Raw genomic sequence first — 25,591 nt, 5'->3', positions numbered from 1 at the left:
TGCAGCTAAAGAACTCAAACTTTTCAGACCTTTTCTGAGGCTTATTACAATCAGTAAGATCTTATCATGCTCTCCTCTAACAACATCTACTCAGAAAGAAAACAAAAAAGCAAAACAAGACTTACAGTGTTGTTTCTGAATTCTGCACTTCTACCACTTTAGCAAATACATGTCCTCTGGGACTAAGGAAAAAAACCAAAACTAAAGGGAAAGTCAGCTCCCTGCATATAACTCACCTTTACAAAAACAAATGAATACCACAGTTTATGTGCCTTTCAGGAAATAATTTTTAAGTAGTCATCTACAACAAAGTCTTGTTGTGAATTAAATATAATAATTCTTACTCGCAGACTGCAGGTGCTTATAATGCATATCTTGAGTTAAAAGCTGCCTCTTCTTGCAGAGCAATTTTTCAAAGAAACAGCATTCATGACACAGGAATGCCTGGCTTTAAGTGTATGTTCTGTCAGAATTTGCTTTTAATGTATAGTTCTATATATTTATAAAAACTAATCTAGAGTGTATTTATGAAAGTATAATTGTGAATAGCGATTTAATAGAAAGATTTTAAATTGGAAGTACTGTTACACAGAGTTGTACCACACATGCAGAAGCAAACCTCAAAATGTTAAGACATGCTGCAACCCATTCACGATACTTGTTACTTCTCATAGGCATGACAGAAAGTAGCAGTTTTATGCAGACTGCATTGGTAAAATCTTCACTTAAAACCACTACTGTTCAGCAACACCCCCCCCAGCCTGATCATAATGACTAGAAATGCCTTTCCATTTGTACACCTTCCGCATGCCATGATGCATGCATTTCAGTATGAAAGTTGCTTTTGACTTTGACAGAATCCTAACATTAGCACTAACACATCCAGCAGCACTAATCAAAACAGAAAGTGCAGCAAAATTAGTGCCCTCATGCAGTAAAGTCCATTTTGCATCCTACTAAGAAGGATTCTAGTACTCTCCTAGAACTGGAAAGTATCACAAACCCTAACTTTTCAGTATCTAAGTTGTTGAAAAGGTACACCGAAGCCTCATCATTCAGAATCAACTCCAAAGCATGGCACTACTTTGTTCTCACATGTGTCAGTTTTGAAAAGTGAGAAATATCTTCAATACAGTTGGCTACTAGGCATGTTTCCAAGGAAGTAAGATGTTACTGACAATATTTGGTCTTGAAAAACAGGTATGCAGTATGAACAAGAATGCAGTGCAATGTAAGTTGACTCTGCTTTTTATAATACAGAAGAGATGAATGAAGAACAGAAATATTTCTTTTTCCAAATTTTAGGACAAAGTATTTTCCTTGAACAGATGGAAGAGCAATCAATGGCTATACAGAATAGCGCTGGTTAGAAAATCATAACTCCCTTGCCTCTGGCAGAAGATAAATTCCTCTTCTGTATAGATGCTTGTGGAGTTTCAGACACGTGTCTGAGAGCAACATATTCACTTGTCTTTGGTAAGGAGGCACAGGAAAAATGAAAATTCGGGTTTTGCAAACATCATCAGATACCAACTATGAGAAACAGGAAAAAATAAATACCCACCTAGCTTTGCCTCAGAAGTGTCCATCTCCCATTTGCTTTTCGGAATGTAACCCTAAATCATACACAGAGAGAAGCTCGGAGGATTAGAGAGACACACATATGCATATCACTTTTGAACTGGAAACAGCATTATAATGGGACCTTAACGCATTTCTTTTTGCAAGGTACAATTCTTGTCATCAGATGAAAGAAACAAATTACTCAGTATTTCAGAACTTCTGCATCCGCTTCCCATTCAATGATTTTGGCAGCCCTTGCAAATCATTACAAGACTGCTGCCTTCTGCAAACACTGAATTCCAGAATGATTCTAACAGACAGCAGTGGTGCTTGTGTGCACAGTTACTACATCGCTTTATCTCAAGTGGCAACACAACTTATCAGGCACAGAGAATACCCAAAGCCTTACAAATATAAATGAAAGTTACCAAAGTCATAAGCTTTTAAGAATATACTCCCAGATTTACTACACACAAGCTTCACATAACAAACCTTTTGAAAGGATACACTGAATTATTGTATGAGTGGTTAGTCCACAACTAAACAAAATTCTTTTTTCAGTTAAAATGAGAGTATCTGCTGAATCACTAAGATTTAAGTATTATTTTTCATCTTAAAATAACACTCTTAGTTCAATGATTCTTTTAAATCACTTCTTTCCTATAAACAATGTCATCATATGTTTTACATGCAATGATCTTTAGCCAGTTTATTCCTTGTAAATGATCATAATGGTTTTAAATTTGGAAAATAAGGTATTTATTTCAGATATCTTGTAATCTTTTCATTTTATACTGTTGGACAAGCAAATCCTTACTACGCAACCTCTTATAACACATTTCAGCTGTTCAGATTTGGTATAAAATTACTTATGTTTCTATGCATCACATAAAAGGCTCAACGTAGTGAAATGGAACCCCTGTGAGAATTTAATTATTTTAGGAATGATTTTTATTAGAGAGGGAAAAGAACTGCTGTAGAAGATTTCAACAATAAAATAAACAATCCACAGACCAGTTTTATTACACTAACTTCTTTTCTGCTCTGTTTATAGGTTGCCTCCACTGTGGTAAACATATACGCGTATTTGTTAATGTTAGGGGTGCAGAGTGTACTATCCCAAAGAGCTACACTGCTTTTGATTATGTTCAGGATTGGCTTTCCAAAATCCTTGAAAGAACTTTTTTCTATAGAGCATGTATCAGTGACTTGAGATTACCAGGTCCCTGTACTTTGCTGTTTTCAATCAAGTCTTTAATTAATACAAACTAAGACAGTTTGTACTGCAATATTTCCTTGTAACAAATTAATAAGCTTCCTGTATGTATGTGTATTTATACTTTTAAACCATGTTGCACTTTAAAATTTGCTCAGAAAGTTTACACCACAGCTAGAAGCCTGTATTGAAGGAAGTGATGGGTGATACACTGGGGAGAACACTAAGTTAAATGCATCAATAATTTATACCATCAAGCACAGAAAAGCAAGAATTGTCTAAATGCTACAAACAACCTTATGGGACTTGATAATAGCAACAAAAGAGTGACTTAGATGGTGTGAAATGGCCTGTTGTGTGCTGTATCTGTACAATATCCCAGTCCTCATATAAGATAAGAGAAGATTCAGACTCCCTCTTTCAGCACAAGACAGTTGGATATTTCAACAACATAGGCCAGATGGCAGGAGCTTTAGACCTCTCTTTTTACAGGAGTAAATGCAGCAAAATGAATTGAAGAACCCTTACCAACTGCTCTCAAGAAGGCAACAGATACCAAATGAAGTGTACTGTTCCACCTTTCTGTCTGACGTATCTCTTTCTGAGATTAGCCATGTGACTAAATAATAAAAATTATATACAGCAGATAATTCTTTGCTATTTTTCATCTCTTGTGAATCTAAACAGAAAACATTCTTATATGTAGATTGCTTTTAGTTATCAATAACTTGCATAATTTTCACCACCAAGCTTTCTCCTTGTTCAGTAACAGCCTACTGTTAGGTGCTGTAAATTAGGACACTCCTTAGAGCCCATACACACACACACACACACACATTTATGCACAGATGTCTCAAAAGTTAAAAGACAACCTTCTCTTCTAGGAAAGATATATAACTCATTTCCAAGAAATGAGACTAGCAGCCATATTCTTGTAAGCATGGATGCGCCTCTGCAATGGTCCAACCACATTTTATGTAGTCTCATACTTTGTGCCAGAGAATAATTTCGTAAAGAGAATAAATGAGTCATGTTGCAAAAAACCAGATGTTTATTAAAATCCACTTCTCCTAAGCTTTTTTTTTTTTAATTCTGTATTTCAACTGTTTTTTAAACTGCTGCTCCTGAGGAATTGTAACTTTCCATCAAGCAAAAGGACTTTGCTCATCTTGGACATTTTTGGTTACTTCCTGTTACTGGAGTTTAACTGCTTGGTTGTGGGAACCAGAGTTTGACACATTCAACTCATCAAACACTGACCACCTGCAGCTCCAACACATACCAAGAAGTTACATCAGGAAGCCTTCCATAGCCTTTTAAATACATACCTAAAAACGCCAGTCCTCAGGGCAATTCTCTAACCTTCATTTATTCAAGAGATCTAATCCCTCATTTTGGAAACACCTACTAACAAAGTCAGCAAGTCTTAGCAGAGAAGGCATTCTTCTTCATAACTGTTGTCATGTACTGTGACAGTTGAGTTCTTTAGACACATTAAAGGAAATAAGCTAAATTAATCTTTGGCCACTCTTCCCATCCCTCCACTTAGTGTAATTCTTAGATAATGTGGAAGACAGTGCTACAGTGTACTGCAATTTACAAATGTCTGTAAGAGGCATGTTGTCACGCTCCGCAGACAGTACTGTTTGTGGCATATCCTCAGTGATTCTTAAAAAAATTCAGTTAGGAATATTGTGATTTAACATTAAAGTTTTCCTAGAAATGTTTAAGGAACAAACTACTAGAAATGTGTGTATTAAGATTGCACTGCTCAAAATGGCAATAGGCTGGAATTTATAAGACTGAGATTCTCCCTCAGACACATTAGCAAACACATTTTTAGAGATGGCTGGTGTGTCTCCTACCAGTTCACTTTCTTCCTCCTCTGCTGTATCCTTCTTGACTTCTTCTTTCTGGTCTTCAATATTTGCATCAAAATCCTCCATCTCCACCTGTTCCAAAGCACAAGAACTGACTTAAAAGGCACTGCTTGACCTGTAAGTATTACTCTTTTAGCAGAGTAAATAGAAGATTCCAAGTTGAAACAGAAGAGGAAAGAAAAGATTCATCTTGAAAAGTATGATGATGAAGTATATGTGTGTGTGTGTGTACATATATATATATATATATATATATATATATATATATATATATGAATACTGGCTCCATTTTGGTTTCTTTCAGAATAACATTTCCTTCTAGGTAGAGTGACAAACTGTGTAGGCATGTAGCCATTGTTCATTCTCTTTCTTCACATGCATTCTTTGTGCTACCAGCATCTGTAGCAGGAAGACACTTCTCTTGCTTCCCACACAATCACATTTCAAAACTTGAAATCTCAGCAAAAGATCTAAACTCACCATTTACACATCACTGGAATGGTGCTCTCCGCACAGAACTTCTCTATCAAGCCTTTATCTTTTATGCATTTAAGTATCACAATCACGAGTAATAACTAGAGATTAACATCATAAAGAAAATGTATGCTTTAAGATATACATCTAACCCTGCACATCTAATGGAATACTTTCTGGGGTTCATATCTCTAATGAGGATTCACACATACTGTGGAATACCTAACACTCTTCAGGTACATACAGTTCTTCATACCATCAGTAAAACCTCAATGCACATAAAGTAAATCCCAAGTCTGCCCGTCTCTGAGTCTACTTGAGAACTGAGCCTTTTGCTGTCCTCTTAAAGATCACTGTTTTCCAATACAAATAACTTGGAGCTTCAAAAATAACCTATTGACCTCATGACAAACTGCAAAGAGTAAACTCTCTTCCTACTTCAGCAGTTCACCAGCTTCCATGACGAGCAGCTCCAACAACAACATGCAGCTATGGTACATTCACAATGACCATACGATTAACACAATTTATTTCCAAAGCTCAACGCAACAATACAGAAAGCTGACACACACACCAAAGATGCATTGCATGGCAAACTGCAAGTGGAATAAAAAGGTACCATACTTCTACAGCAAGTGTACTCTTCTGCTATAAGTTATTTACTTACTTCTTCCTTCTCTGCTACAGGTCTGTATTTCTCAAAGCAGAGACTGAGAGGAGTACAAATTTGTTTATTTACTTATTTATTTTATCAACTGACTTCCTCAGTTATTAATCCAATAACCTGAAAAAATGCTGAGTTTCATCTGAGAGTGCAAAGATGCTTTTTAACAACCACTGCTAAAGAGGAAAGTGACTTCAACTCTTCCTCAAAGATGTGTAAGATGATAAAAAGTAACATGTACCCTCACATCTGGGTAATTGATAAGAATAATGGAATATGCTTGTCTGACACAGTGATTCTAGCTTTCTACAGTGCCAAGCATGACTGCCCTGTTGTGATCAAACATTTCTCTGCTTTGTATTTTTGGTAGAGTCACACCTACATAATCTGTAATTTTAACAAGCATGGAGATTCCCACCTCTTCGATAGCAGCATCCTGCAATAAAGAACGAATGTCCAGGCGCATCATGTGACGTGGTGCTGCCTCCCAGTGATCAGACATCTAACAAAAACAAACAAAAATTAAGCATCTCTAAAAATGTAAGCTTCAATGGAAAACTACGTTTCTGATCATGAACGAGAGATGAATCTGTACTTAAGTAATTTCAATCAATCCCATGAAATAACTAGCACCTCTTCCTAGATGTAAGCATTATGTAGTCTAAAAGAGGTGAGTAGTCTTCCAACAATAACAGGACTAAGCACAATGAAATCCATAATTAATCTTGTGACTCCAGATGTATACAGTTACCCTGCTGATTTCCTTTAGCTTGCGTCCATGAATATTCCTCTTGGAACACGTCTGGTTATCTGCACTCATTTCAGCTAAATATACCTAGAAAGACAATATTGTAAATAAATTTAAGTTTTCTTCTACCTGGCAATATGCTCTACAGCTGTACATTCTAAGAAAGGTAAACTTGTAACTGTAGACTGCAGCATTTTCCCTGAACGCGGGAGAGACTTTGCATTCAAAAGTTTAGAAATATCAGCATGTGGACACTAGCAAGCTCAAATGCTTCTTTCAGGCTCCATTACCTCAAAACCCTTGGTTTTTGCAGCACTCCAAAACTGTTCAAAATGTCGCACTCTATCATTGATAGCATCAAGGATAATGAAGGGGAAGAAGCCATCATCCAAGGTCTTTTTGAATGTTTTGAACATGCTGGTACGATAGGTCTCTTCCATTTCAGCTTCGTATTCATACTCCATCACCTTTATCAAGGACAAAAGCATTTAAGAAAGAACACCCATTAAATTGCTAAAGTTCAACTAATGAAATGTCATGACCACAAAAATATAAGGAAAACATCTTTCAGGTCAAATTTAAAGAATCTGACCATTCTGCTCTTAAGTTACATTGCCTTTTTTGAAGAAAAAACCCAGAGACTTCTGCACTCTTCCAAAGCCACAGACTGAAATTCAGATTGCCACTGCGTTGTTCCAGAAAGTTTTGTTTCTTTGTCAAGATATGCAACTGAAATAGAGGTACCTTCTTTTTCACTTTTTTCCCTGTATCTGGGTCTCTCTCCTCTTTTTCCACTTCAGTGATAAAATAGTCATCCAGGCTGAGCACTCTTGGTGCAGGTCCTCCACATTCTACTTCTTTATCCTGGGTGGAAACCAAAAACAAAACATACATTCTTGCTGTAAAAATTCCATTCTGCTACAGGGGATCTTCAGAATGCTTTTGGCAAACAGCAGTTCCTCTGTATTCAAAAGAAAGAGAACAGTATCCCTCATGCCTGCTAACAGTGGAGGGGATTCACATGCATATGAAGAAACAGAACATGAAATAATAACAGGCTGAAATTCCAGACAAACAGAAAGGAAACGGCAGAGGAAGTGCACATAAAAGACAAGCAACACTACAGAGTGAGCAATTGTTTACATACCCTGATGAGTTTTGCTACATGTGTCTTTCCACTCCCAGGCAACCCTCTCATTATGATCACAATCTGCAACAAAGATGATGTAAGAAGATTGGATACTGTACTACATTTAACAGAACCTTTCATGGCAAAAATTTTCTTCCAGAATACTACGTGCTCCGGGCTCATACTTTTGCATATCATCAAGCAAAGGTAGTATCATGCCTCACTGCCTATTTTACAAACCAGGTTGTGAGGAATGGTAGTAGTTCTGTAGAATAAGAGCATACTATGTTAAACATCTCAGCACCTTATACCGCACATAAGACTTTACAGATCCAGTTAAAATAAAATTAACTGAATGAAACTTGTCTAAACGCTTTATAGCCTGGATCTTGTTCTTTCTTACTTTATAGGGTGCACTGCTAAATCTCCTACTCTGTGTAAAGCCAAGCCCTTCCTCTGATACATCAAAAACCCAAGGTGAAGATCTCAGAAGAGTCTAAAATAGATTAGCATTACCCACTAAAAAGAATTCCATCTTGACATTCCCAACAAGTTTACATCTCCTATGGACTCCTAATAGCTACACTATGACACTCTAGGCATTTGCAAAGGAACAAGGAGTATTTCCAGAGCTTCCTCAAACCCAGGCTTGCTCCCAACATATTACACTCATCAGCCTTTTATCCGAATATAGACCTCGTAGAAACTGACTGTTGCTTTCAGAACGCATACTCACCCTCTCTGGACGGCTATCCCGTCCTGGTGGCTTCAAAATATCATCTACATTTTTAGATTCTGGCTTCCTTTCCACTCGTGGAGCAGGTGGTGGCTGACGGGGCATTGATGGAGCAGAAATAGGAATCCTTTCCTCAGGGTAATTTCTACGATCACCTTCAAATTCCAGTGTTTGGACAGAAGAATTTTCTTAGTTCAGTAAAACAAAAAAAGTTAAGATGTTCATACCCAGCTGAGGTGATTTAAACAGACTTTCATCATTTTAGGATAAATTAACAGATTTATCCCCAAAGTAAGTTAAATTTCTAATCTTGAACCTACTACAATCAAAGACATTTTTCAGTGGAGTATATAACTGTGCATTCCTGACCTCGTCACGACTGACAAACAAATCTACACGACACTATCTAAAAACATCTTTATATACCCTGAACAATTAATCTCCAAATCAATCTTCACCTCTGTGACTCCGTATTTTTCATAATATTCTAGCACGGCTTCAAGATCGAGAAACTGTACCTCCAAACATGGGAGGACCATGATCATATGTCGGACGATCCGTCTTTCGTTCATAAGGTGGTCTTTCAAAACCACCTCGCCTGGAGGAAGGATGGTCTTTCTTGTCACGGTAAGACTGAGTCCTTGTAGGTGTAGTAGGAAGAATCCTGCCAAAAAAGTATTTTGTGTATTTCGACAATTTATAGTATGGACTCCCCGAGAGAAATTAACATGTACCTCACAGGAAAAATCGACAGCCTGATACCCAATACAGCCTGAACTGGATTGATTTTCAGTGTTCTGAAACCATGTACCTATCATCTCGAGGATGCCGCTCTTTTTCAAATCTCTCCCGTTCATAGTCCACAGAACCACGGTCTCTGTGCAATTCCCGCTCTCTCTTGAAATCCCGATGATCTGTGTTGGAAGTACCTTGACGCTCAAAATAAGGCTCACGATCTCTTTCTCTGCTGTAACGACTGGGGTGTTCTGAAAGGAGAAACCCACGGAAATCCAAACTCCTAAAACATACTCTGATTTTTTTATTATTTTTGAAGGAAAAGCAGCAAACAAGTGTGCAGGAAAGTATACTGAAATTTATGATGTAAGGTCTAGAACAGACTTAATGCCACAAGTGGGTAGTCCTCAGACAAAATGTTTAAGGCAAATAGATAAACATAGTCTGACTTTACACCAGCCACTGAGTTTCTTTTCCAAACTGTAACAGACAACCACACCACAAAATCCTACCTAAAGCTATGAAACTGAATTTTAAAGTGGCTGGGTCATTGACTGTGTTACCCCTCTTGACAATACAAACTGCTGTTCTTATGGGCCTCTGAAGAAAGTGGTTCTAGCTTAAACAAGAGTTACTTAGTTTAAAATATGCTTTTAGTGCCTTACAGCTTTTCTTAAGAGCTAACTATCTGCCTAAGAAGCGCTCCCTACCTTTTTGAAATGTTTGCCTCTCCGGTAGAGGTTCTGGACACAGGGTTACCCTCTCCCCATACGGAATCTGTTCCACTTTACTGGTGGTTATATCTGGTTAAAAATAATACAAAAAAATTATCAAGGTCTTAAAATACCCCTCTTCCATTTCCTTTCCTCCGTCATGAAAAGCAATCAGCCAATGGCATTAAAAGTGACTGGAATAACTTACTAAAATTTATTTTCATGGATAATGCAAAAAGAGCTATCCATAAATACACCACACCTTGGTTTTGAAAGTCTGAAGTGGATTTCTGTGTAAGTACACTTATCACATATCTTAACAAAAGAACCTCTGCTTTCTTAGAGGAGTTCAGCTAGCACGCACAGTCAAAATACGATAAACACTAAAACGCTCTGAAAGTTTCGATAACTCATAAGACTAGTGTAATGTCAAGAATATTAACTGAAATGCCGATGTTAGATTCCTAACAGTGACAATTTTTCTAACACCTTTTAGGAAAACACTGACTTAATGAAATCAATATGGCTTCAACTCATGTTACAGCATCTTGGTGAGAGGAAAAACAAGCTCTTTAATTGACAGTGCACAATTTAAGAACTTCTTTACGACATCATTTCACTCCTATTAAGAATTAAGAGTATGAGAAATGATTCTATTAAAAAGTAATGCTGAATTTTAAAAAAAATCAGAGCCTTTCACTTTTTACATGTTCCATACCTGTTTAAGAGTACCCACCCTTCATAACTAGAACTTTGTCTCCCTTCCCTGCTTAGAGGGTACCTCACACCCATTAAGCCATGTATAAATAATGCAAACATCAGTCACACCCTGCTTTAAGTTACTAAGTCATGTCTAAGAACTGTAACAATCCAATGTACTTTCTAGCAGAGTTATTTCCACACTCAGCTACAAAGGGATTAAGGGAACGTATCAATATCAATCTAAATATAACACACTGATGTAATCACATTAGTTGATGTTTATCAGAAGAAGACCTGGCTACACACCAATCAGTTCACATGAAATTGCTCATTATCACAGAATTGGAGAAAACATCAAACTCGAGGCTAGCAGTTATAGACTCCTTAAAGCTGCCTTGCCTATCATTAGATCACAGTGTTTGCAGTCTACAGGTCAGCTGCCAAACATCTACAGCATGCTCTGCATCGCACATTGCTTTAGAAAGAAGCCAGTAGGACTAATTAGTTTTATGTTACAGATCAAATAAATATGCTGTAATATTTACCTCGCCCATGGCCATAATCCACAGTTTGCTGTATCACAGGTGCTTTAGGAACCGGTGGAATAACTGGAGGAAGGGACACTGGTATCACTGGCGGAAGAGAGGTGTGAACAGCAGGTACTTTCACAGGTGAGGAGACGGGTGGAGGTCTCATTGACTCCTGTTTACACAACTCGTACTCCATATTCGCTCCTTTATCCTCATTTGTGTCCCAGAGACCGTGGAAAGAATCCTCATCCCAGCGTTCCTGTTCCATAGCAGAAGGTGATGGTTTTAAAGACTGACCATGACTTTGGGTTGTAGTTGGAGTAGAAATTGGAGCATGTGGCCTTGTCATAGGTGTTGCAGGCCTTGCCAGTGGGGCACTTGGTCTTGTCACAGGGGTGGACTGTCTGAACAACACAGGAGGCTTTATAATAACAGCAGGAGAAGGTTTAATAGCTTGGGCTTCTACTGGTGCCTCTGAAGATAGCTGAGAAGAGACCTAGATGCAGAAAGCACTTTTAATGTAGATCTGTAAACTAACCTCCTCTCATCCTCTGTAAGTCAGTAAGCACAACGGCAACTGGTAATCAAATCATAAGCAGTTTCTAGTACCTCCATCAAGGTGTTACAGGTCGGAGGACAACCTTTCAAGAACTGGTGGCCTGAATTATTTTGGTGGTTGTTCACTATGTGAAAGCTTAAATACTACTTATTTTCTCCTTCAAAATAACCTTACCAATTTAAGCTCCAGTAGGTCTATCTCAGCTCAAAAGCGTCTATGATTTTATTACCAAAGACTCCTGCTGTCTGTAAAGAGGCTGAAAAAGTCTGAAATCAGAGCAGCTTGGTGATGCACAGAAGGACTGACAAGGCCAGCTTCTTTCTAGAAGTCACTGGAAAAATTCCCAGAGAGTAGAATCACCTGGAAATCCCTTAATAAGATCAATATCAGGTCAAGATAAGAACTGGGGAGGTCTTGTCCAGTGCAAAGAAACAACAAACCAAAACCCCCTCATGAACCAAACATTCCCATGGAACCCCACATGCTGTGTCACAAGAGTCTTTTCAGCATCACAGCAGATGCTAAGTTACAAGCAGCTTTAGCAGCCACATGCATCAAAACTTGCAGAACAGTTCCAGATACAAAGCTGAACTTTGTAATAACAGTTCAAAGTCACAGCAGAAGTCTGAAGACAGAAATTTCAAGAAAGTCAACAGTTTTTTTAATACTTCTGGGCAGATGGGTGAAGTAGTCAGAGACATAAAATATCAAAGCTGAGCAAAGTCACTTCCTAAAGACATCAACATATCTGCAGCTCTTGCTAGCAAATCTGTTCCATTACTTTGCTTCACAGTCACTGTGAACAAGGAAGGGGTCAACTAGGCAAAAAGAAAACTTGTAGGCCTCATTCACTGCATAACACTTCCCTGGAGGAGGGGACAAACAAAGCTTGGTCTGGCTAAATGTCAGATCTGGAGGTCAGTATGGCTAAATATATTGGTACCAGTAACTTTGGGGTTAAAAAGTGATGAAGAATTAAGACTGTGCATCAGGTATCTCCTCTAACATACATATAAGTTAATTCTAGGAAGGATTTATAATCCTGAGATAACATGACTGCGGAAGTTCAGCTGGTTTCTGACTGGATCTGAATTATCAGAAAACCAAATACACGCAGTTGATAAGATTTGCCAGAACCAACCAAGAGATTACACAGCAGAGGAGTAACTCGAATCACAGAAAGAGATGAAGTCACAAAAGTATACAAATGTAAGCTTCCATGCACATTATGATATTCCAGAGGGAAATGAGAAATCCTAATAGAGACAACAACAAAGATCTAATGCCCACTCTACGTTGACACAGGTCAGTTTTTGATGGACTGATCCTCAAATTTCTCTCTTTAACCTCTTCAAAGAGGAGAGAGCTCCTATAGTAGAAAAAGCAGAGCAAGACTGGAATTAAAGATGGTATGAGAACCTAGTTAAACAGGGAACAGGAGGGTCTTCACATGAGCCCCTGTTTTGAAAGAGCTCATACATCATGATGTGTTTCCTATAGGTCCTTCCACAGCAGTCTAGGCTGTTGAGGTTCATGTGCTGCTGCCCCCAGAGGGTCATGCTCAGAAGACACAGTGGACTGAATGAGTAAGAAAGGCTTTGGAAAATCTAAAGAAACCATGGAGTTGCTTTGTCTCAATGAGAATATTGATGCAAAGGCTGCTAGGGAGGCATTCCACAGAGAAGTCTGACCATCAGAACACAGAACTGATCTGACATACACATTAACACTAATTGCTACCAGCACGGCATTAAGTCAACACAAGATGAATTTACCTGAAAGGCACCTGGCCTCGTGCTTGTGGTCTGTGATCTAGAAGAGTCCTGTGTGGAAATGTCAGGTTTAAACTCTTTCAACTTCTGTAGCTGTTCTTTTTGCTCTCTGCACATGAATCACAGGAAAGTGTTATCAGTCTGTAGCTTAAATGAAAAACTAAAGAAATCAATGCTCAAAGTGAAATCCACATATTACACTAGCACAAGGGGCCAAGCCCAAAGAAGAAAGAACATGGTAGGCTTTACATGGTCCACACTATGATTCAGAAATTCTAGTTTCACCTTCATCTAAATATGGAGGCATTTAATATATTCACTGCCTACTTTTTCAATCACAAATTTCCTCTGCAACATGCAGTTATGCTTTCATCCTTGGCCAGAACTGCTCCACTTTGACAGTAAAGAGCAAAGCTAGATTTCAGCATCTCCAGCAAACCAGAAGTCCAGCAGAGTTGCATGCCTAAACGCTCTCGGTGACTTGCTCTGGGTTACACACTAACAGGATTGAGGCCAACACAAAGCACAAAAGAGATTCCAACATTTAAAAACAAAGTGGTGACATTAGCTTTTATTCCCTTGTCTTATGCACCAAAATGCTACCTAGTCTATGGAGCAGAGACCAGGACCAATAGTGAATACTACAACCACTGGAATACAAAGACAGTATGATTTCCCTGCAGGTGTTTTTTTTGTTCATCCTGACTAGCAACTCATCTGTTCGGCATCCAGTGCAATGGGAACAGCTCACAAGAAGGGATCCAAAGTGCTGCACTAGTACAAAGAGTAAACTGAGCAATTGTTAGCACTTAGAACATCATCTTTACCCCTGGCTTAGGAAAAATACACCAGATGACAAATACAGAACAGCATGCAGCTCAGAGTGTGTTATTTTATACATAACAAAAGCAAAGCCATATGAAAGCACCTTTGGAGATGTACCACACTACTGGTACGACTCTTGGCTCAAAAAATATGCCATAAGCAGTTTCCTTAAAGTTGTTCTTATAGTTCAAACTGGTGTAATTTGCTTATAAGAATCCGATGAGAAGTATCAGTGTAACTAATTTTTAAAACTGTCCTCATTAAATTAAAATCAGTATTGATAGTGTCATGTTTACCTTTCCCCTTTTTACCAGCTGGTGAGAGGTGTATGTATCTACTTTCTTACATAAAACGTTCTAGTTTGTGTTTAAATTTCAGCCCTAATAAATTATTCACTTAAGCAGTGATTCCAGAACTACGGTCCTTGTCACAGTTAACAGCATAACACGTGCCTGGCAACCTGAGACAATGGGCAAGTCAGGATGACGATTATCTTTGCTCCAAACTTCTAGCAAATACTGCTTTATAACAGAGATTTTGCAGTTACTAACACCTGTTGAATTAATCTAATTGCAGTGACAGATGAAAGTTCTCCCTCTCTTTTAAAACTACTTCTCCTGCATTTTGGCATGCAACTACAGCTTTTCATATAGGACAGATGCTTAGCAATCTTACGAGTCTGAAAATAAAATGGATTCAATTAAAGTGCAAAACACCTCTGTATTTTTCAACACAGTTTAATGTAAATGTAATAAAGATAACCAACAATTCTTTTAATTTGGCCATTATTTTAGCATATCTCGCTGCTGAAATTAAACCTCTGTCTTTACTAGGCACCAATCCTTAGCTATCTGGCAATAACTCAGAACAGGACAGACCACATGAGCCTCTGTTTCTAAGATACTTCCTCTTTTCTCTATGATCTCCTCTGAAACATCTTATTTACTGAAAATAGACAAAGAAACTCCTATTTTAGGGTATTTTAAAATTTATTTAATGCACCTAAACCCACGCACCAAATCACAACGATAGCATTCGAATAAACAGTATGTGTTCACTCATTCTAATATTACTGAATTTGCTGAGCCCTAGGATATTTCTGATGTTTAAGAGGATATTCTATTATTTATAGTGAAACAAACACCTATTAAAGCCTTAGGGCACCTACTGGGCACTTTCTAAAATATGGTCTTGGTGAATTCTCGCATTTATACCTTCCCGGTTGTTATCACTGCAGTTATGCTGATCTTCAGAACTAAGATCAACCAAACTTGACAAGATTAATCACTGATGATGCTGGATTTCAAATGACAGCGCATTGTAAAATGAAAAAAACCCACATATGCTTTAATTAAAAAGTAAACGGGATTCAAAAAGTAAATTCACACAATGGGACCTACTAAGAACGACATTAACGTGGATCTTGATAGGTAAGTATTAAAAAGCAGTTATCAACAAGCTCAACTGACACTAACAATAAGATTGAAAAGAAATTATCAACATGCTCATTTGCAGATAATAAAAAGATTGTTCAGGTGATATGGACAGATGTCTTCCTGGAAAGTAACAAACAGGGAATGCCGTATTCATGGGGAAAGGGACAACCACCTATTTAAAAAGAAAAAGCCCACCCACAAAAGCTGTGATGGAGGAATTCTAGATTAATTATTCCACATAAGCTCCTACTATTATGATGTGGCAAAAAGAAATGAAGCCATTACCACGTAAATCAAGAAATGAACTAGGAAAGGAGGACCATCTCCACAGAATGGGGTTCCCACCCAAAATGACAGAACCAGACAACTTACCGAAGCATTTTGAGCTCCTGGGCAGCCTTCAGAATTATCTCATGCTGTCTTTGGCTAAGGACCATCACTCCTCCCAAGGACTGGTCAGAATCCAGGTTTGAATCCGATACCAGCATATCAGAGGAATGTGAAGGTGGAGGAAGGGATGAATCTGAATGATCATCCAAAGACCGCAATCTGTCTCCATCATCTGGATACCATCTATCTGACAACCGTTCCCTCTCCCAGTCATTCCTTTCAGGAAAGTAGTCTTGCTTCTCCCGCCATGTGTCATATCTCTCTGGATACTCTCGAATCCTCAGCTCCCCCCTGTCTCTTAGGTCTCTGTCATAATGATCCCTGTTTCTATCATCTCTCCATCTGTCTTCATGGTATCTGTCCATAGGTGGAAGAGGTGGTAGTGGTGGTAGAGGGGGGATATCCAGGTCATGATTCCCCATTTCTCGATCATCCATAGGTCTCATGTCCCAGTCTCTGTCCCATTCCCTGTCTAAATCTTGATCATAAACGTCCGAAGATCTTCCAGTTCTATCTAGATCTCTCTCTAGTTCCCTCTCTCTTGGCCTTTTCCAGTCATCCCACCATGAATCTTGTCTGTCGTGATCAGATGACAAAGGAGGTAGTGGTGGCAAGGGAGATAATGGAGGCAATGAATGGTGGGATTGCAACCTGTCATCTCTGTCATACACGTCTACAGAATCATCCTGGTAATCAGAGTTGTGATCTCTCCAGTATCGTTCTCTCTCCCAGTCATCCAATTGCTCATGCTCCAAAGAAGGGTCATCTTGACTATCTAAAGGAAATTGCTCCTGCATTCTATCATCTTCATGACCCCAAGAACCTCTGAGTGTCTCATCTCGATGGTATGGAGGTAATTTGTCAGGGTCACCTCCTAGGTGAATGGGTCTATTTATGTTGGCTGTTTCAGATCTTCCTGCTTCCCTCTCCCGGCTACCTGCTCTTCTCATAGGACCCCTCTCCCGGCTACCTGCCCGTCTGAAAAGGACCCTCTCCCGGCTACCTGCCCGCCTGATGGGGACCCTCTCCCGGCTACCTGCCTGCCGCATGGGTTCCCTCTCCCGGCTACCCGCCCGCCGCATGGGCTCCCTCTCCCGGCTACCCGCCCGCCTGACTGGGCCTCTCTCCCGGCTATCGGCTCGCCCCCTGTCTCGGCTGCCTGTCCGTCCAGCTAGCTCTCTGTCTCGGCTAGAGAATAGCCTCTCATGGCTATCCGACCGTCCACCCAGTCCTCTCTCTCGGCTGCTAGATCGTCCATCTGGCATCCTCTCCCTGCTGCCTGACCGCCTATCTGGCATCCTCTCCCTGCTGCCTGCTCTTCTGAACATCCCCCTGCCACGGATGGATGCCTGCCTAGCCTGCCCTCTACCTCTGTACACATATCCTCTGCCACGGCCATCGTCCATCCTGCCCATTCCCCGGCCATGGCTATCATCCATCCTGCCCATTCCCCAGCCACTGTCCATCCTTCCCATCCCTCGGCCACCATCCATCCTTCCCATCCCTCGGCCACCATCCATCCTTCCCATCCCCCTTCCACGGCCCATTCCCCAGCCACGGCCATCCCCTTGCCCTCTGCCACGGCCATCACCCAGTCTGCCCTGGCCCCGTCCTCTGCTTACTGGTCCCCTGCCTCTATCTTCATGCATAAATGGCCCTTTCCCTCTGCTTTCTGTTCCAGGTAGGCCCTGGGTGCTATCTGAATCAATCAACTGACCATCTGATGAATCCAAATCCTGATTTCCTGTTACAGGAGTTACTTCATCGCTTGTTCTTGCGATACCTGACTCCAAAGCTACAGCATTACTAGAAAGGGATGTTGAGTTCTGGTTCTGAATAGGCGGAGTAGATGCTTTGGACTCTTCTGCTTGCTGGTTAGGATCATGTGAACTCCACGTCCACTTTTTAGGAGGGTCTGAAACAGTTTCTTTGACTTCAGGTTTGGATGGCTCCTGTTCAGTGTTTGTCAGGTCCTCGTTTGGCTCAATGGAAACTGCACTCTGTGCATCAGAAGTAGTCTGTGTTCTGCTTACAGTTTGCTGATTGCCAGCTATGTCTGTAAAAGGTTCTTTGCTTTCTGACTGTGAGTCTGTCTGTGACTGCTGCTGTCCCAAGTGAGGCCTGGGCCCCCTCCACCGTGGACCACTAGGTCGGGAACCATGTCCATGTGATGCATTTGTTGAAGTATAAAATTGTGCTGCCGGTCCTCGTGGGATAGTCCCCCATCTACTTGAAGACTGTCCATCTGTATTCTGTCGGTCAAAACGTGACCTGTATCCTTCTGAGCGCTGAGAATCAAAACGATGCCCTCTCTGTCTTGAGCCTTCAAACTTGTCATATCCTCTTCCTCGAGGTCCATCAAATCTATAGATGACATAATGGCAATTTTATTCAAAGGAACACTTCAAATTAAAATCCTCTAAAAGTGTATTTGATCCCCCCCAAAGACACTTCTAACTGATGAATCCTAGTATGCCTTAGGATCAACCTCTACTGAACCAGTGGAGAAGCACAGGGACACATTCTGCAATTCAATATTGTCCTCTAAAGACCAGTTTAAGCCACTTGAAGATTATGTAACCCTAAAAAAAAATACAGCTTAAATAACTCAGGACAGAAGTCTAACTGACAAAAAAAGCTGGCAAAATTGTTTGAAAAAAACCTTTCAACTTCTGCTTAATGGAAGTTTTGTTGTGATCAACAATTCCTGTTGAACTTTTGTTTTGATAGTATACAAGAAGCCTACTTAACTACAGTGATGAATGCCACCTACAAAAATCTTTAAACATAGATCCTTTCAGAAAGTACAATAAACTGATATTGCCCAGTCCCATGCAAGATAATATGCCTAAACCAAATCCATTTTTATTGCATCACTTTTAAAGTTCCTTTTGAAAGCAGCTACAACTGCTATTCCTTGAATATGAGGAAATAGGTCATGCAAACTAATGAAGAATAATCATGCGGTCATATATAACAAGGCTATACAGTAAAAAATTCCAATCTTTAAGCATATGCTCAAACGTTGATTTACATAATAGACTAGAACACAGCAAATTAATTTTATACAAAACGGAGAACTTGTGTCTGAAGTCAAGTTGCTTGGATGTTTGGGATTCACAGTTGTGTCTCACTGAATGGGGTCTGGAAGGCCCACGTGCAGTTGGAGCTGAACTTGCCAAGGGACACAAAGGCATGTCAGCCAGAAAAGGAAGGTCAAATTAAGTGTAACCGCCCTGATAAACATGACTGGCAAACTGGTAAAAACAGATGAGAAAAATGCTGGGGTACTCAACTTTTTTTACCTCAGCCTTCATTCAGGTAATCTCTCTTCCCACACCTCTCAAGTGGATGGACTGCAAGACAGGGACTGGGGGAGCATCTCACCATAAGAGATCAGGTTCATGACCCCATGAGGAACCTGAACATAAGTCTATGTGACCTGATGAGATGCATCCCAGAGTCCTGAGGGAATTGGCTGATGTTGTCACCAAGCCACTCCCTATAATATTAGAAAAGTCATGGCAGTCACATGAAGTCCTTTGGTGACTGGAAAAAGGGAAACATTGCACTCATTTTCAAAAAGGGTAGAAAAGAGGCCCTGGGAACTACCAACCTGTCAGCCCTGCCTCTGTGCCTGGCAAGACCATGGAACACACCCTCCTAGAAGCTATGCTAAGGCACATAAAGGACAAGGAGGTGATTTTGGACAGCCAGCGTGGCTTCATGAAGGGTAAATCCTGCCTGACCAACCTAATGGCCTTCTATGATGGAGCAACTACAAGGGAATAGCTACAGATGTCATCTATCTGAACTTCTGTAAGGGCTTTGACATGCTGCTCCACAATATCCTTCTCCCTAAATTGGAGAGATACAGATTTGATGCATGGAGTGTTCAGTGGATGAGGAATCAGGTGGATGGCGGCATCCAGAGGGTAGCAGTCAATGGCTCAATGTCCAGATGAAGATCCATGACAACTGACATCCTCCAGGGGTCTGTATTGAGACCAGTGCTGTTTAATAACTTCATCAATGACACAGACAATGGAATTGAGTGCACCCTCAGCAAGTTTACAGATGACACCAAGCTGGGAGGTGCGACTGACATTCCTGAGGGTTAGGATGCCATCCAGAGAGACCTGGACACGCTGGAGAAGTGGGCCCATGTGAATCTCATGGTGTTTTACAAGACCAAGTACAAGGTCCTGCACTTGGGCTAGGGCAATGCCCAGTATCCATACAGGCTGGGGATGAAAGGATTGAGAGCACCTCTGCTGAGAGGGACTTGGGGAGTACTGGTGGATGAAAAGCTGGACATGAGCTGGCAATGTGTGCTTGCAGGGCAGAAAGTCAACTGTGTCCTGGGCCACATGAAAAGAAGCACAGCCAGCAGATTGAGGGAGGGGATTCTCCCCCTCTACTCTGCAATCGTGAAACCCCTTCTGGAGTACTGCATTCAGTTCTGGAGTCCTCAGCACAGGAAAGACACAGACTTGTTGGAGCAGGCCCAGAGGAAGGCCAGAAAGATGACCAGAGGTATAATTTCCTGTGAGGAAAGGTTGAGAGAGTTGGAGTTATTCAGCCTGGAGAAGACAAGGCTGCGGGAAGACCTTATAACAGCCTTCCAGTACTTAAGTGGAGCCTATAAGAAAGACGGGGACAAACATTTTAGTAAGGCCTGTTATGGTAAGACAAGAGGCAACGGTTTTAAACTATGAAAGGGTACATTTATACTATATATAAGGAAGGTATTTTTTACAGTGAGGGTAGTGAAACACTGACACAGATTGCTCAGAGAGGTGGTAGATGCTCTATCCCTGTACACACTCAAGGTCAGGTTGGAAGGGGCTCTGAACAGCCTGATGTAGTTGAAGATGTCCTTGCTCGTTGAAGGGGGTTTGGACTAGATGACCTTTAAAGGTCCCTTCCAGCCCAAACCATTCTATGATTCAATAGATATTAATTCATCACTTCCTAGTTACCAACAGTTGTTGATTTGTTGTTGAATTTACCGCTTCAGTAAGCAATTTACCAAACAAGATCACTTATACAACCTCAAAGAATTTTAATAATCCTGGTAAATTAACACAGTAAACTGCCTTTTTTGCAAGCAGGGCCAGGTCAAGATAAGCCCAAAGAGAAGAAAGAAGTAATTACAAAGTGCAGCGGCAAGATAACTTAGATTTGAAGTATCAACTTTTACATGGAAGGTTTAGCTACAACTTTGGATACTGTGAGACAGGCTTCATCCCCAAAATTCTAAAAGTTTGCTTAAGGCCATTCTTTAGAGTTTCTTGAGAAAAGATAATTGCTGAAAAGAGGCGAAGAGGGTATGTGACTTTTCATACGTCTAGTCATTCATTACTTGGGCCTGTTTAGCTGGGATAGCATCAAGTAACATACATCATCTTTAATTTATCCCAAGTTCAGTTAAAAGTGTATTAGGTGTCTCTCTTCTGCTAACGGTATTAAGAAGAAACAGTACACGGGTTTGTGGGAAAAATTTGATAAAACCCTAGAATTGTCATAAATCACAACATAGGAATGTACAAAGGTTACAGTGTCAACTAAATACCGTAAGCATGCTCAAAATCAGAGCACCTAGACATTTTTGATGGCCTGTCATCGCACATCACAGAGCTCTAAATCAATGCACATCAAAGACATGTGCTAGCAAATAAACAAAACTGTGTTCAGAACTGTACATTAAACAAAGTCCAGGACCAGAAACAACACTTTAAAAACCATTAGGAGGTAGAAAATTATTCAAGGTTATAAGAATTCATTTACATTGCTAGCATGTGTCACGACTGATCACTTCCAACACAAAGAGAAGTAAACATAAAGATACAATTGCGAAGTCTAGCAGAGTATGTGAGGATATATATATATTTGGTTATATATATATATTTGGTTCAGTAGGCATTGCATCAACCTGTCTTAAAATAATGACCAGAAAGAACAGATGTTGTTTTTGCAACCTGATATCATGTCAAATATGAAAGAAAAACATTCCAAACCCAAGATCTTGGATTAAACCATATAGCAGGTATAACCAGGTATAAACCACACAAAAGAGACACAATGCTGGCTTTTAGAGTAGCTTTACGTTAAGGTAGCAGGCCATCCAGCTAGACTAGAACCATAGAATCACAGAATCATTAAGGTTGAAAAAGATCTCCGAATTCATCAAATCCAGCTGTCAGCTCATCACCACCATGCCTACCATACCATGTTCCAAGTGCCACATCTACACATTTTTTGAACGTCACCAGGGATAGAGACTCCACCACTTCCCTGGGCAGCCTGTTCCAATACTTGACCACTCTTTCAGTGAAGAAACTTTTCACAATATCCAATCTAAACCTTCCCTAGTGCAACTTGAGGGCATTTCTTCTTGTCCCATCACTTGTTACTTAGAAGAAGAAACCAGCACTCGCTTCCCCACAACCTTTTTTTCAGACCACTGCAGAGAGCAAGGTCTCCCTTCAGCTTCCTTTCCTCCAGACTAAACAGCCCCAGTTCCCTAGCCACTCCTCATAAGACTTGTGCTCTAGACCCTTCACCAGCTTTGTTACCCTTCTCCAGATGCACCCCAGCAGCTCAATGTCTTTCTTGCAGTGAGGGGCCCAGAACCGAACACAGTATTTGAGGTGCAGCCTCACCAGCACACAGTACAGGGGGACAATCACTTCCCTGGTTCTGCTGGCCACACTGTTTCTGATACAGGCCAAGATGCTGTAGGCCTTTTTGGCCACCTGGGCACACCACTGGCTCACATTTAGCCAGCTGTCGACCAGCACACTCTTAGGTCCTTTTATTCCAGACAGCTTTACAACCATTCCTCCCCAAGCCTGTAGCGCTGCATGGGTTGTTGGGACCCAAACGCAGGACCCAGCACTTGGCCTTGTAGAACCCCATACAGCTGACCTCAGCCAACTCACCCAGTCTGTCCAGATCCCTCTGCACAGCTTTCCTTTGCCTCAAGCAGATCAACACTCCCACCCAATTTGGTGTCATCTGCAAAGCTTCTGAGGGAGCACTCCACCCCCTCACCCAGATCACTGATAAAAATGTTAAACAAGACTGGCCCCAGCAGCAAGCCTTGGGGAACACCACTTGTGACCAGCCACCAATTGGATTTAGCTCCCCTCACCACAACTCTCTGGGCTCAGCCATCCAGCCGTTTTTGTAACCCAGCAAAGAGCACACCTGTCTAAGGCATAAGCTGCCAGCTTCTCTAGGAGAGTGATGTGGAAAATAGTGTCAAAGGCTTTACTGAAGTCAAGGTAAATAATACCCACAGTCTTTCCCTCATCCACTAGGCAGGTGACATGGTCATATCTTTATTTTATCATCTGATACTGTATCTTACCAAAGGATAAATACAGCAACCTTCAAGACCAAGACCATCACGACATAATACAAAAGGAAAGTGGCAAAGAATCCTAATGCTAGGATCCTAAGACTTAAATCTTAATTTCTTTCCTTCTCTCTGCTTATAATTGTTTGAATGCTAAGTAATGCTACACATGTAGAAAAACATTGATTTGCACTTAAGACAAGCACCCTTATCAAAGAGCCATTTTGAAAAGTGCACTGAATACAACAATTACGTTGCTGTAGAACTCTCTCACACCACAAGTAAACAGCTTTGAATTTTCATTTCTTTCTGCAATAAATCTTGGATTACAAACACAGTAGTTGTTACTGTTTCTACAAACTAAATAGCATCTAAATTGCCAGTAATTAGATACATTAGTGTATTTAACTGAATAATTACCTGAATACTTCCCTGAATTCCTTTCAAAATGCCTATATTAAAGTGCTACCATATACAGCAAGACCTTAAAAACAATTCTTCAACATTTTTGCTTTATATTTTCTTAAACTGTGTTTCAAGTACCATACACAAAGTGCTGGGAATTTAGATAACTTCACACATACTATCACTCTTTCAAGTGTGAGTTGTCATCTTCTAAGGACAGAAAAGATGCATCAAATATTTGCAACAGTTCCCCTATTTTCATAAAAGGGATATTGTCTCTGGGATTGAAAAAGGTGCAACGGGCCCAGGTATTTTACTAGAATAAAAAGCATTCTGCTCTAGATAACTCAGGTGAAAGGCATCTATCTATCTTTGCTTTAGTAAGATAAATACAGAGCATGGTGTATATACATTAAAAACAAAGTCTCCACTGAACAAGCACACTTCACACAACCTCTGGAAGATCTGAGAATAAGAGAAGTTTCATTTTTTAATACATCACTAAAAGTCTTGTAGCCTGGAATATGCAGAAATCAACAAAAACATCCTTACCTAGGGCCTCTGGGGCCTTCAAAACGTGCTGATCTGGGAGGATCTGGAAGTAATCCACCTGACCTCACTGGTTTATCCTGCATGGTAGGTGCATGTGTTGAAGACACTGCAGAGGTGGCTTTCAGCTCCCCACATCCTTGCTCAGACGAAATAGAGCTAGTTTGTTTACCAAGATGAACTTGAGACTTTCCATGGTCTGAAGAGCCAAAGGATGAACTTACTTGAGAATGATAAGGTGAATAGACAGTTGAACTACCTATTTTCGATGCATAGGTACCAGGGGTGGGAAGCAGAGCTGGCCTTGGTGTCTCAGTAGACTGACTGCTTTGAGAACTGGATCCTGAAGGGACAGAGGAATTGGGTAACTGAGAAACAGAAGAAAGAGGTGGGGGGACCAGTGGAGGAGTAGTTGAAGGTAAACTTGGAGGCATAATAGGAATGCCACCTTGACTGGTTTGAGAATATGGAACAAATGGAGGTGGCAGCGAAACGTTTGCAGGATACTGATTCTTCAGATTTTGTAGTGAGCTCACTTTCTCCTGTAGATGGGACTGAGTGACCTTCATCTGTTCATCCCATGCCTTCCACTGTTTCTCATACTCTTGAAGCTGATCTTTGTGAGGGTAGGTTTGAAGCTGATGCTGCCACTGCTGGTTCATTGATCGTTCCCAATCTTTATGAAGCTGCTGGAACTGCTTTTGCTGTGCCTCATAATGTCGCAGCTGCATCTCCACTGACATTGTCTGCAATGAGAAGATAACAATAGCTTCAAAATACCATCTGCATTATTTTCAGAGCCACATATTTCAGTATCACTTGTAATATCACAACTTCTGACTTGGGCAGAAGCTTGAGGAAGAACTACACTGAAACAAGTGCAAACACCAACTGTGATGTCTAAAGTCATTATGACAATTTACACATTTTATGACTAGAGGGCACTTATGTATAAAAGGCAACTATTTTTCTCTAAGCCTCTGCTGGATCTTTTTATTTGTACAATGAAGCTTCCTTCGAGGAGGTACTGTCTTTCATTATGCGTAGATATAGGTCCTAAAATCCATGGCCTGATCTTGTCTGAAATTTTTAGGGTTCACACTCAGAAATTTGTTTATTTATTTGTTTATTTATTTTAAAACAAGCAGACAGCCCAAGCTACAAAGAAATGTTAATGTACAGGCTCCACCAATATAGTATAA

General features: G+C 40.4%; 2 protein-coding genes across 5 annotated transcripts in view; one reads left to right on the top strand and one right to left on the bottom strand.

Annotated features, from left to right (window-relative positions):
• The window catches only part of MLH3 (mutL homolog 3), a 140,653-nt gene that overhangs the window by 104,994 nt on the left and 10,068 nt on the right, over positions 1 to 25,591 (top strand). The gene's annotated exons all lie outside the window — the stretch shown is intronic.
• The window catches only part of YLPM1 (YLP motif containing 1), a 38,841-nt gene that overhangs the window by 5,594 nt on the left and 7,656 nt on the right, over positions 1 to 25,591 (bottom strand). For 2 of the 4 annotated variants that reach the window (XM_069858531.1, XM_069858535.1), the window contains exons 4-18: positions 24,393 to 25,135; positions 16,055 to 18,436; positions 13,425 to 13,530; positions 11,106 to 11,349; positions 9,856 to 9,948; positions 9,222 to 9,396; positions 8,929 to 9,074; positions 8,411 to 8,598; positions 7,693 to 7,755; positions 7,290 to 7,409; positions 6,836 to 7,012; positions 6,549 to 6,632; positions 6,216 to 6,299; positions 4,645 to 4,731; positions 1,565 to 1,616 (exon numbers count right to left, since the gene is read on the bottom strand). In XM_069858531.1, coding sequence (XP_069714632.1) covers positions 1,565 to 1,616; positions 4,645 to 4,731; positions 6,216 to 6,299; positions 6,549 to 6,632; positions 6,836 to 7,012; positions 7,290 to 7,409; positions 7,693 to 7,755; positions 8,411 to 8,598; positions 8,929 to 9,074; positions 9,222 to 9,396; positions 9,856 to 9,948; positions 11,106 to 11,349; positions 13,425 to 13,530; positions 16,055 to 18,436; positions 24,393 to 25,135 — 4,744 coding nt within the window. The remainder of the gene's footprint in view (positions 1 to 1,564; positions 1,617 to 4,644; positions 4,732 to 6,215; positions 6,300 to 6,548; positions 6,633 to 6,835; positions 7,013 to 7,289; positions 7,410 to 7,692; positions 7,756 to 8,410; positions 8,599 to 8,928; positions 9,075 to 9,221; positions 9,397 to 9,855; positions 9,949 to 11,105; positions 11,350 to 13,424; positions 13,531 to 16,054; positions 18,437 to 24,392; positions 25,136 to 25,591) is intronic. The other 2 variants (XM_069858532.1, XM_069858533.1) reach the window with 2 other exon arrangements.

This window comes from Phaenicophaeus curvirostris, chromosome 5, assembly GCF_032191515.1.
Source record: "Phaenicophaeus curvirostris isolate KB17595 chromosome 5, BPBGC_Pcur_1.0, whole genome shotgun sequence".
Lineage (NCBI taxonomy): Eukaryota > Metazoa > Chordata > Aves > Cuculiformes > Cuculidae > Phaenicophaeus > Phaenicophaeus curvirostris.
Note: the sequence above shows the minus strand (reverse complement) of the source record. Positions and strands in the feature narration are given on the sequence as shown.